This window comes from Lotus japonicus, chromosome 4 (assembly GCF_012489685.1).
Source record: "Lotus japonicus ecotype B-129 chromosome 4, LjGifu_v1.2".
In the NCBI taxonomy this organism is placed as follows: Eukaryota; Viridiplantae; Streptophyta; class Magnoliopsida; order Fabales; family Fabaceae; genus Lotus; species Lotus japonicus.
Window position 1 is genome coordinate 62915401 of NC_080044.1, and position 13040 is coordinate 62928440.

Sequence of the window (13040 nt, forward strand, 5' to 3'; positions counted from 1 at the left end):
ACATTATAGATTTTTTAGTTCAAACAAATGTTTGGCATTCATAATGTACATTTTGTTTTGTTACAGTAAACTTTAGGTTAAGGAATGATGCGTGAGTGTGTGTTTGTTTTTCAATTAGGGCATTTAAAAGTATTTTCAGGTTTTATGTAACTTTGTGTCACTATGTTTGATAAATTAAAAACTACATTCACCCAATCCACTTTTAGTCCCAAACCAACTTTCATCTCAACCCTCCAAGTGTCTGTTTGGTTTTCAGTTGGGTGAATGTGTTGTGAATGTGAAAGCACATTCACTCAACCTAACAAGTGCATTCCGTTGGCTGAATATGCATTGAAAATCGTGATCTCGAATTCCCCTGCTTCAAACGGACTTCCTAACTGAAAACCAAACAGACACCAAATTGTCAATTCTACATTCATCCAACATACTTTCAACCTTAATCTCTATTTTGAAATAAAAGTATCCAAACATAAATCACATTACAACCAACTCACTTTAATTCAAACAATGTTTTGTAAACCCACAATCACTCAAAATTTATTTTGCAAACTGAAATCTAAACACACTGAGAAAGTGAAAGCTTCAAAGTTACCAAACTTAAATAACACTCACAAAATACTTAGTCGAGTGAGTAATTGATGAAAGATTCGATCCTGCAACCTGTTAGATACGAAACAGTGTGATACTCTAGTTGAGTAAACTCTTGCTCCATTAGACCATGTCATGCTAGATAAGTGTGGTTGGATTGGATTGTAGTGTTTTAATTAAGGGTCAAGATGAAACTTAAGTTGGGTTCGGTGGTGATTGGACTGTTGTTGTTGTACCTTCGGGTTGTGTGTTGTGAGGAGTAACATTAACATTAACATGTCGCATCGTTTCTTCTTCTTCTTCTCTTGAATCGAGGAAACAAAAGTGTGTGTTGTGAGTGAGAGGTGAGAGCATTCTTGAAGATAGATGGATCGTGATTCATCATCATCATCATCATCATCATCATCATCATCATCCTCCTAATAATGCTCACTCTCCATTTTCTCTCTTTCTTCAAACACCACTTCTTCTTCTTCTTTCTCTCTCTAACAACATCCATGGAACTTGCTTCATCTCTGTGGTAACCGTTGAAGTTAGACTCTTTCTTTGACTACCTCACTCTCACTCTCTCTCTCTCTTAGCTGGGTTTGCTTTTTTTTGTTTCTTCACAGAAATCAGGTGGGTCTTTTCTTCTTCTTCTCTCTCTCTCTCTCTCTGAAGTGTTGCTGTTGTTCTTAAATATGCTAATTTTGGAGGTGTTCCTGTTTTGAACTCGCTTTGGATTTTAACTGAATTGTTATGTGCTAAAGTTTCTATTTTGTTAAGATTTTCTGATAATGATTTGTAAGGTACGAGGCTTTGTTTGGCTGAGGTTTCTGTCTTTTCTTCTATTTTCAGACCCAGATCTCAGTTTTTCCCACACTCTTTGCTGCTTCTGTAAATTTTTAAACTTTGCATTGATTATTGCCTTGTTAATTTCCTTACTAAACTGGGTTCTTTACATTTTATTTATTTTTGTAAAATATTTTTTGCTAGGTTGGTTTTTTTATCCTGTGCTTCTTCATTTTCCCTTCAAATTTTTCAAAGATGAATTTGCTACAGGGAATGATTAGTTTTGTGTCCTGCAACAGTGTAGTTGAATAATTACTGAGATTCATCCAAATGTAGTGAATTCTGTAATATGACATGGCACAAATTCATGAACAATTGCTAGATCTAGGTGGGATTTACTCCTTACTGTTCTCAAATGACATATATTTGAACAATACATGTGTTGATTATCCTCAATTCATCCACTTGTCCAATGAATAGTGTTTCTCTGTTGATCTTGTCCCTCTCTGCTTGTATACCATTCATTGCATTACTCTTCAGATTATCAACTTTCTCTGGTATATTGCACTTGTTGGCTTCATTCCTTGTCTAGTATTCTCCCTTGTTCAGGATTTTGTTCACTTTCTTTCTTTAGTCCTTATCATTTGGAGCTATGATATTATCTCTAAATTGATCCAAGTTACACTGTGTAAGGCTTGAACATATAACTTGTTATGCCTTTTTGTTTCTGTTTAATAAGTATACTAACTTGGGTTGCTTTTCTGGTTCACTGGGAACTCAACATGAAGAATTTCTAAGATTTGAGTTTTTATATCCTTGATGGCTTATGCTCTTAACTGACAATGATAAGTTTGATGCAGGCTGTTCTTGGCTAGGCTTGTAACTTTGCCAACATGATAAAGCAAATTCTTGGCAAATTGCCAAAAAAGATGACAAAATCTGACTCCTCAGATTCCGCGAGGAGCGATTCTGGCAATTCTACTAGTTTTGGGAATGTATTTCAGTGTACAAATGTTGGAAGTACCATCTCAAGCAAATTAAATGTTGTGAAGCGGGTGTCTTCGGTTGTTTTTCCGGCAAGCATGAGTGCTGGAGTGGAAGCAGTTGATCCTTCGCTATCCTTCAAAGATGTTTCGAACACGCAGAAGCAAAGCCTGTTTATCAGTAAATTGAATCTTTGCTGCAAAGTCTATGATATGAGTGATCCTGATAAGAACTGTACAGAGCAAGATCTTAAACGTCAAACGTTGCTAGAGCTTGTTGATTTTGTATCTTCTGGATCTGTGAAGTTCACCGAACCAGCGATTGCCGCAGTGTGTAAAATGTGTGCAACCAATTTGTTTAGGGTTTTCCCACCTAAGTTTCGTACAAGTTCTACTGGTGGAGAAACAGAAGATGATGAACCTATGTTTGATCCCGCCTGGTCTCACCTCCAAGTCGTTTATGATCTACTCCTCCAATTCATCAACTATAACTCTCTTGATGTGAAGTTGGCAAAGGCGCATTTAGATCATGCTTTTATTTTAAGATTACTTGACCTTTTTGATTCTGAGGACCCTAGAGAAAGAGATTGCTTGAAAACAATTCTGCATAGAATCTATGGGAAGTTCATGGTTCACAGGCCTTTCATGCGGAAATCTGTTAGCAACATCATCTACCGGTTTGTTTTCGAGACTCAGCGGCATAACGGAATTGCTGAGTTGTTGGAGATTTTTGGGAGTGTTATTAGTGGGTTTGCCTTGCCATTGAAGGAAGAGCACAAAATATTTTTGTGGAAGGCTTTAATTCCTCTACACAAACCTAAATCTGTTGGTGTTTATCATCAGCAGTTAACATATTGTGTTGTACAGTTCATAGATAAGGATCAAAGACTGGTTAGCTCTGTGATAAATGGACTATTAAAGTACTGGCCGGTGACAAATAGCCAAAAAGAGCTCATGTTCATAAGTGAGTTGGAAGAGATTTTGGAAATGACTAGTATGCCTGAATTCCAGAAGATTATGATCCCACTGTTTCGCCGAATGGGTTACTGCCTTAGTAGTTCTCATTACCAGGTTGATTCTTCTACACTGGTCCTCTTTTCAGTTGCTTTCTCAATTAATGATTTTGCATCTGATTCCAAATCTCACCCTTTACAACAGCATGTTTTCTTCCACTTGATAAAGAGAACACACCTTAAAATTTCAAGGAATTGGGAGTTGGTTTTGAACCTGTTTGGATGCAAACATAAGAGCACTTATTGGAGCTCATCTAGTGTTTTAGTAGATAAGCTCTAATAAATGCTCTTTGGTCTGTGTATCCAAACGAGCTCCACTATCATGGAATTTCAAACAGTCAGCAAGTTGTGTTACTATATTTTCAAGTTTTTACTGAAAAGTAAATGGTTTTCTAATGTAATTGATTGGAGTATCTTTCTTTCTCAAACCTGAGCTGGTGGACTCAGCTGTCCTCAAATTAATAGAAATATAATATAATACCATTCACTCATCTTCACTCAACCACTTTAAGGTTTCGGGATAGTTGGTTAATGCCATGCAATTCATAGTTTCTAGTTACATGTATGACTATGATACTGATGTACATATCTATAAAGAACATCAGTGAGCTTAGATTCATGTGTTTCTTCAGGTGGCGGAACGAGCGCATTTGCTATGGAACAATGAGCACATCCTGAATCTGATCACACAGAACCGGCAGGTGATTCTACCTCTTGTGTTCTCAGCACTAGTACATAACTCCCAGAGTCACTGGAACCAAGCAGTGCTCAACCTGACTCAGAACATCAAGAAAATGCTCTCTCAGATGGATGAGGATTTGGTCCTTGCCTGCCAACGCAAGACCGAGGAGGAAGATTCAAAGTCAGGTGCTGCCGCCGAGAGGCGAAGATTGACATGGGAACGCCTAGAAGCTGCCGCCGCTGCTGCCGCTGCCAGTGTCCAATCTCTAGGTGGTGGTGAGATTTTAGTTCCAGTGAAGTCTGCTACATGCTCTGTGGCCTGCTAATTACTTGTGAGAAATGGTGTAAGGTTCTAATTACATAGTGGTGTGTTTCATGAGTTTTATTAGGCATGTTAAGATGGCATGGCCAATAGGGTATGTAACTATGTATATCATCTAGTAGTATACCTTCAAATTGTGTTTGAGGGAGGGGGTGTTGTTTATTTAGGTTCTTTCTGAGTAGGTTATATTTTTTGCCTTGGAGGAACAAGAGGGTGGGTGAGTTTGTGTGTCGGTGGCTTATTCGTGCATGCAATTATATGCAGTGTCAGCAGCACCCTTAAGTAACCTTGACGCTCTTTATTCAGTTTTTTCTTCTTCTGGTCCACACCTTCCCCTGCCTAACTGCAACAGTCTGTACCTGAATGCAGTGTCATTGCTAGCTTGTACCGCTCACTGATATGCATGTGGAAAATGTTTAAGCATCTATGTTCACCCTTAATGCCAAGTAAAAAATAACGTGTATTTTCATTCCTTGTATTCATGCTCTAGTGAGGTTTAGGTTGCTGCACTCCGAAGAGCTTATTTTGTAGCATAAACACTTATGTAGCAGCCAGCATAAACACTGTTTATTTAAGGGCACAGGGTGGTAAATGAAGGCTTGGCCTAATATGGACCAATTTTTCTTGGTCCATAATGAACCACCTTATTGCAACCTGTTATACCAAGTAACAAATATTGAAGTCAGAAAGTGAGATCCTCTGTCTGCCACTCATGAAGCTCTATTGGTCCTTCAACTCATCTCTCTCTCTCTCTCTCTCTCTCTCTCTCTCTCTCTCTCTCTCTCTCTCTCTCTCTCTCTCTCTCCCTCTCCCTCTCTCTCCACCTCTTCCTCTCCTCCTTCATAACTGTCGCCCCTTCCAAATTAATCTCATCCCTGTTCCAGTATCTGCAACCTTCACATGTCTCAACTCCCAACAAATCACCTCAACGATTCTCCTAAGCCTCATCCAAATCTACTATTCCAATCTCACCTTTTCATAACCATTTCTGAAACAGCATGACCATGCCTTGTGACGCATACTAGAGGCTACTCTAGTTACGCCTCCATCGGCCTCATCTTCATTCAAGTTTGAGCAACATCCTTCACTGTAAACCACACACCATAATTTGTGGCCATCATCCTGGTTCACACTAGTAACTTCGCTTCGCTACATCACTCACGAAGCAGTTTTAGCCCTAGATAAGAGTTTTTTCGTAACGACTTTGATTGTCTTTAAGTTATCAACAGAAAAAGTCGGCGGGCCTCCTCCGTCGTAATAATTATCGACGATCCCAATACACACAACTTTATTCGACCATTGGGAGATTAACATTACTGACGATTATCAACATTGTTCTTGTAGTGATTGGTCCTTTCAAAGTTCCTCGCAAACATTTACAGATGAACCACCGCTCTGAGCCCTAGGATCAGCGTTGTGACCTCAATTGCAGTTGCGGTTATAGTGCATATTTGGATCAACACTGGCAGAATTGATCTTAGATATAATTGATTTTAGTAAAAGTGACCTCAATTGCAGTTGCAGTTATAGTGCATATTTGGAAAAGTGATTTATATAGAATAATATTGTGAAATTCAATTATGAAATATAGAAGATACTTCCTCTAGCTGCTCAATACAATTGAATTAGAAATTAAAATCAATTCTGCATTTTGGATACACAGTAGAAAATCACAATGAGTTAAAACCACAGTATACAGAAGCAATTTTGCTTACTTTTTGCGGTTCCACAGTAATTTTCCCTTTAGTGCAGTTTTCCAGTTTCCACTATCTAAACATGCACTAACTTGATAGACAAAATTTCATATAACCACCAAAAAGTGGTTCTAGACTTCTAGTCAATAGAATTGATTATAAAGGATCACAAATGTGAAACCAAGCACACACTTTAAACACTAGCTGCCGTGATCATCACTGCACCAGTCCTAGAATAAAAACATTGCGGTCTCTTCTATGTTTGTGTCTTCATAATAATTAAGCATAAATATGTAATCTTTTGAGGATGTTACTTTTGACTTGGGGTTGTGATTTACTTTCTTTGTAAATTCACTTTTATGTTCAAGGAGGCATATACAGAATACTGGCCTAACAGGTTCCCTTGTTGAATATTTTTATTTACACTCGTGAAATGAATAATAAAACAAGAACATTGGGGACCCTTTTTCCGTTGTGTCGGCAAAAGTTGTGCTGATTCTTGTGCAGACACATGAACTGGAGCCCTCTCAGGGTCCAGATTTTAGTAGGCATGGTACTCAACAGTTTCTATGTTCTTGTTCAACTTTGAATTTATATTATTATAGTAGTGTGTTTTGATCAGCTTCTCTTTTCTCAAAATTAATTTTTGTACTTAAAAGCTACTCAGATAAACTTCTTCACAAAATTTCCTTGAGAATCAATTATTGAAGTATCTCCAAACATGCACTTAATGGGCAAATTTGATTTTGACCCATCTAACTGTGAGAGGTGGAGCATTGCAAATTGGTTACATTAAACAGTTCAGGTCTTCTTTTAAAGTTGAACCAGAACTTATAAATAAACGTTACTGACTCATGTCTGCATCTGTTTGGTGTGAGGGTAATGTAGCTAGAACATATAACTTTCTAGTACAACCTATGGTCCAAGTTTTATTTTGGGTAGAGTTAGGTGTAACCAAGTTCTAAATAAACAAGTTACAGTTTGGTTTATTATTTTTCTAACATGAATAAAAATTAAAAAATGGTATTGTGGTGATTAATTATAAGCATTGTGTCCTTTTTGTCTTTTTCTTCAACCGTCCACAATGTTGAGCTGTTGAAACATGAGGCAAGTTTTTGAAACGGACCCCAGCAGTTTTGTCTCAACATTCAACTATGAGCATGGGCGAATCTAGCGCCCGGCCACCCTGGGCACATGCCCAGGCTTTGTGGCCAAAAATAATTTTTTACTTTGGGATGCAAGACCTCTTTTGGAGAAAAAAAAGGGGGTAACCTGGGCAACCATTGCTGTCATTCTCGAAGCTTAGACAATAAATTTGGGGTTTTCTCAAATCTAAGATGATATTCGAGGGTGGGGGGAAATAATTGAAAGGAGTGGTGAAGGGAAAAAGATTTGTGAATGGTGATTTGCTTGTAATGAAGGTTTGGTTGATGATGAAATTTGAGAGAAGGGCATGGTTCTGGAAGTGGGTGTTGTTGTGGGTGGGAGAAAGTGAAAAGTAAATGAGGAAGAAGACTATGTGGTCCCGTGGGTTTTACTTTCTGTCTTTCTTTCTCTCTCTGTCTAGTTCTAGGGTGTGGGTGCAGTAGAAAGTTTTAAGAGAGGGGAAGGTTAAAGAGTTGGATTTAGAGGATTGTAGGCCTTCCTAGAATGAGTTGAGTTTGAGTCAATCAATTTTTTTAACTTCTGTGATTAAATAAAATCATAAACTTCAAGATCTTATTTATAATTATATCAAATTGCTATATTATTATAAATCAATTTTAAAATTATTTATTGACATGATTACAATTTTAAAAACTATATACTATTGTGAAATTGATAAATTTATTAATGAGAATATTGTGGATTATGCAAGTCCATTAAAGTGGTTGTTAGTATTTATGTTATGGTATTTTATAATGTATATATGAATTTGTATGCATATAATATATTTATATATATATATATATATTTATATATATATATATTCATAGAATCGTAACGTCCATGTTACGTTTATACGATTCTGCACCTCCACTCCGCTTTTATGTAGAATCGCGATTCTATCAACCTTACTTCTTAGAATCATGTCGTTGCTTTCAGTCACCTGTATCTACTATCGCCAGTGGCGGATCCAGGACCTCGAGGTTAGGGGGTTCATCATAATTTATCATGATAAATTATACAAGTCATAGTTGTGCAAATAGGTGGGTCTTTGGTGCAAATAGGTGCAAAACTTAGTCTACTAGTATAATTTAAAATTTGCAGGGGTTCAAAAAAAATTTATAAAGGAAATTAAGTGCAATTTTTTTGGTTCAGGGGGTTCAGATGAACCCCCTCACCACAACATAGGTCCGCCCCTGACTATCGCAACTGTCCAGTTAGACTTAGGCTTGACTTTGCCCAGGCTCCACAAAAATCCTGGCTCCGCCACTGACTATGAGCACGATAACAATAAGCTCTTATGGGTCTTTTTCTTTGTCGTCGTATCTCATTTAATGATTTAAGTCAATGATCAACACCCAAGTTTAGTCTTAAAACAACATATAGTTATCCAGGTGAAGGAAGCTTCATGCTTCGTTCAAAAAAAGAATTTTGATTTTTGAATCTAAAACAGATCATAGCAAAGTTTACCATCAATTTTAGCAATAGAAAAAAAACTTTACAATCTGTGTATGTTTTACACAAAATCCAAGACATGCTTATTCGGAAGCCAAAACTTGTAGCTTCTAACTACAAGTGATTCTAAAGCATTTCGCCGTAGAATCAAACATGCTAGCGTTAGGAGACAAAGGCATTTATTGGGACAATTGAATCTTCCACTTCCAACTAAAAAAGCCTTGAACTTGAAGTGCAAACTTTGGATTGTATGCCTTTTTCTACTCTATATTCAGTGTTCGCAGATTGCATTGAAAATTTGTTGACAACAAAAATCAATTTGGGAATGACGACTTGATAACAAAGTGTCACACAGCTCCAAAAAATGTCACGTATCTAAGGTATATGAGTGGTGATGCTTTACAACCAACAACTATATTTTTGTCATTCTATTGTTGGTATCATCTACTTTTCCAAATGGTGGTTGAGAAACAGTATAGGAACATCTACCACCACTGGATTACAAATTTTGAACTTCAGAACCTTCTTCAGCCACAACCTTCCACCGCTCGTGATGAATTCAGAAAATGTAATAACAAGCGACTGAAGTTAAAACTGAGGTCAGCAGTATAGAGACAAGGTTCACTGCATTGTTGTCCAGAATATCGACACCCGAAATCTTCTTGACTGTTGGTCCTGGCTTTCCAACAACCTACAACATGGAGTGAGCAGTTCAAGTAACAAATATAGCTAACAATTGGATTCTGCATTGACATTTTGTTCAAATATAATGCGGATATGAGAGAAAGAATCCTTTAATTTACCTTCTGGCGAAGAGAGCAGAATCCGGTAAATTGCAATGTCGCACCCAATAGAGAGTCAATGACACTTCCAAGTAGTCCTGCAACGGTGGCTATGGGTATGACCAGTAGTTGCTTCAGAACTAAATCAGGCTCACAACTGGCTGTTAAAAGTCCCATAAGAACAAACGACAGTCCAATGACAAATCCAGCTGCGGCAGCTGCTAGTAGTCCTGTCTTTGTCACAGCACCATTTATACCCCTCCTGACGCGCTGACAAATCATAAAGGAAAGAATTTGTAACCATAATCTCTGAATTCTGAAATTTAGCAGTCATTTTTTATTTGACTATTTAAATATGCAAATATGTTATAAGCCACTTATGATAGCATGATATTTCTAAGGCAGTGGTTTGGTTATTTGGTAACACTAGCCAAGTAGCCACATGTTTTAAGCAGATACTCAAAGGGTCATGCACTTCAAGGGAATGTGTTCATGTTTATCAACTAGTAACACGACAAAGTCAATCATAACAGAATGTAAGGAAACATTTAAGGAGGCTAGAAATCTTGATTCCCCACAATGAGGTTCAAGCTTAAAAACAAAATCAAGAATTTATCATTCACATGAATTCAACTTCCCTATATAGGTTGAAATTTTGGCAAACATCCTATTTTGGTCCCTTACTAACGTTGTTGCTCTCAAAATTAGCCCCTCATATAGACTTTGGCCATTTAATACCTCAGTACCTCACTGATCAAAATTCCCCTCAATCTAGTATCTCAATGAACCAGCTATGTGGCATCACAGTTTCCAGCTTGTATATGCCATCCAATTCAGCATGTTATCACTAATATAAAGCTAAATTTAGCCTTGCAAAGACGGTTTCAGTAATATATAGAGGATGATGCTAAATTTGGCTAGATTCCCCTCTTCTTTTTTTCTCACAAACAGCTGGTTCATGGAGGGAGTGATAGGAGTGAATTTTGATTAGCAAGCACCTCGATTGGAATGAAAGACTACTGAGAGCAAAATAGTTAATGACATAAGAAGCATATATATAACATAGGACATGTGGATACAACAAGTTTAAGAAATTATTTGATATGAAACAACTATGGTGCAACATATAAAATTAGTGTAAAAGCAGAAACATTTTAGTCTAGGTACTACAACTAAACCTAAAGTTATGATCAAGTTGAACTAAATAAGAGACTGCCAAATTTGAATAGATAGTTCCATGAATGTAGGGCTTTGACGAAGAGATTATTCACCTTGAAGGTTGTGATTAGACGAGGCCGATCATCACTGAGAATTCCAAGCTCTGAAGACCAAGTGTCTCCATTGCAGCAAGAATAATGGCCAATAACGGCACCGATGAGATAGGTGACATGAGGTGAGTCTTTAGAGTTCAAGCACATATCCTGCCCTTGTGTTAATACCCATATATACACAACCAGAACAGATGCAATGCCACTATTGGATAAAACTTGTAACCTGAAGAACACAAGTAGGAGAAATTTAGTCAAATGCAAGAGAGAGGCAGACAAATAGCCCTCATAAAAATGGGGAAAAAATTCCTCGAATATATTTACATTAAAGACAGCACAAAAAACCCATCCTTCAAAACAGTGATGCCAAACTGAACTCTAAGCGATAACTAGGGCAGTACACTCATCATATTCATATCCCAATCAATCAAACAATCCATCCAAATCTAAGTTTATCAATTTACAATGTGCCTGGAAACTCATTCAAGAAACACATTGAAGTCAAAATCGTGATGGGCAAAAGCAACTTCTCTTAGCTTCTTCAAGTGTAGAATCGATTCTAAGTATCTAGTATCTACATACTAAAAAACCTACAGGTAATGGTAACTTAGCCTATGCAAGCTTCAAGCCTCATGATTGCACAAAAAAACCATCCTTCAATCCAGTGATACCAAACTTAACTCCAAGCGATAACGACAGCAATCATCTTATCCATATACCTATCAAAGAATCTATCCACTATTGACAATCAGTACAGTATGTTTGGAAATTCATTCAAGAAACATGTTAAAGCCAAAATCATGATGAACAAAAGCAACTTCTCTTAGCTTCTTCAAGTGTAGAATCGATTTTAAGTATCTACACTCTAAACAAGCCTACACAGTAATGGTAACTTAGCCTAAGCAAGAGTGAAGAGTCATATGCAAGCTTCAAGCCTCATGATTCAGAACAGTTACACCCACAAACAAGACCAGCATTGAATGACGTATAAGTCATTTTTTTGGCTAATTGCACACAGCTAAAGTCAACGCAATTAATGCAAGGTTTTTTTTTTTATCAAGTTTGAATTCTAAAGAGTCAAAGACAATCAAATAAGAATAACAAAAAGAACTGAACATACCAGTTTCTTTGTCCACCTTCTTTGAATTCAGGATCCACAACCCTCTTTATATCTTCACCCAACTTGGTGAGTTTAGACGAAGAGAAGAAGAAAGCAAGCAGCATCGCCCCAAACCTTGACGACCCATTAAAAAGAAGGGCAAAAAGATTACATCTTTGCATCTCCAAGAACGAAAACGATGAAGAAGAGTTGGGGTTTGTTTTACCTGTAACCAGCGAAGAAGTGGATGGACATGACGATGAAACCAGCAAGGGCTCCGGAAGTGTCGAGGGATTTCTTCCTGTGAGCTCGGAATGCGATGAGGAAGGAGATGGCGACGGCAAACGAGGGTTGGAACCACGGCGGAGGAGAAAACTCCATTGAAATTGCAGGAGATGCGATGAGAATGAGATTCCTTTCGAGTGTAGAGTGCGTCGCTTTGAGCTTACAACCAACTACCACGAGGACCAACAGTAAACTGTTTTTTTTCTTAATACATCACAAAAAGATAAATTATCTACCTCCACTCTCCAACCTATAACCTATGACTATGTTTGGCATGCCATTTCAGCTAGCTTATAGCTTATTTGACTAGCTTAAAAGCTCTTCAAAAATGTTTGGTGAAGGAGCTTATTTTAGTAGCTTAAAGCTTTAAGCTATTAGCTATCTCAGGTAGCTTATAGCTTAAAGCTTATAGCTTATTAAATTTATTCTCATTTTTATCCTTATTATTTTATTAAAATTCTACCATTACCCTTATATATTTATAAAAACACTAAACTTATTTTCCCCTCACACTTACGTAGTTACGTATGCAGTTTCCGCCACCATTCCCGCCACACCACTGCGCACCACAAGTATTATAAATATTATATTAATAAAAATAAATATTATATTTTTAAGATGATATATAACTGTAGCTAATAAAAATATTTAAAGTGATAATAATTTTAATATTAATATCATATTGGTATTAATGTGAAAATAAAGTAATGTTAAATATAAAAATAATTATACAAGTATGTCCTTTTATGTCATTTTACAATTTCAGCTTGTTTAACAACTAGTTCTACCAAACATTTTTGTTTCAATCACGTAGCTTTTCAGCTTTCAGCTAGCTTATCAGCTTTCAGCTATCAACTAGCTTATAAGCTTTCAGCTAGCTTTTCAGCTTTCAGCTAGCTTATCAGCTAAACATGTGTTTCATTACTCTTACCGGTTGAGCTATTATTTAGGAA

The 13040-nt window shown here is 37.0% G+C and overlaps 2 protein-coding genes across 3 annotated transcripts; one reads left to right on the forward strand and one right to left on the reverse strand.

Moving 5' to 3' along the window:
- The first annotated feature begins 767 nt into the window (after positions 1–767).
- LOC130710655 (serine/threonine protein phosphatase 2A 57 kDa regulatory subunit B' kappa isoform-like) lies at positions 768–4827 on the forward strand. The gene is made up of 3 exons (XM_057559994.1): positions 768–1206; positions 2220–3413; positions 3988–4827. The coding sequence occupies exons 2-3, from the start codon at positions 2253–2255 to the stop codon at positions 4360–4362; spliced, it is 1536 nt and encodes a 511-aa protein (XP_057415977.1). The 5' UTR covers positions 768–1206; positions 2220–2252; the 3' UTR covers positions 4363–4827.
- Positions 4828–8880: 4053 nt separating this feature from the next.
- LOC130711930 (protein PGR) lies at positions 8881–12648 on the reverse strand. 2 transcript variants are annotated; one of them, XM_057561719.1, is made up of 6 exons: positions 12605–12648; positions 12029–12257; positions 11824–11937; positions 10707–10929; positions 9457–9705; positions 8881–9344 (listed from the first exon to the last, which is right to left on the reverse strand). In XM_057561719.1, exons 2-6 carry the CDS (start codon positions 12181–12183, stop codon positions 9213–9215), a joined length of 873 nt encoding a protein of 290 aa, XP_057417702.1. In that variant the 5' UTR covers positions 12184–12257; positions 12605–12648; the 3' UTR covers positions 8881–9212. The 2 variants fall into 2 exon arrangements, with proteins under 2 accessions (XP_057417702.1, XP_057417701.1); XM_057561718.1 differs by having other exon boundaries at positions 12029–12280; positions 12605–12622.
- Between the last annotated feature and the right edge of the window lie 392 nt (positions 12649–13040).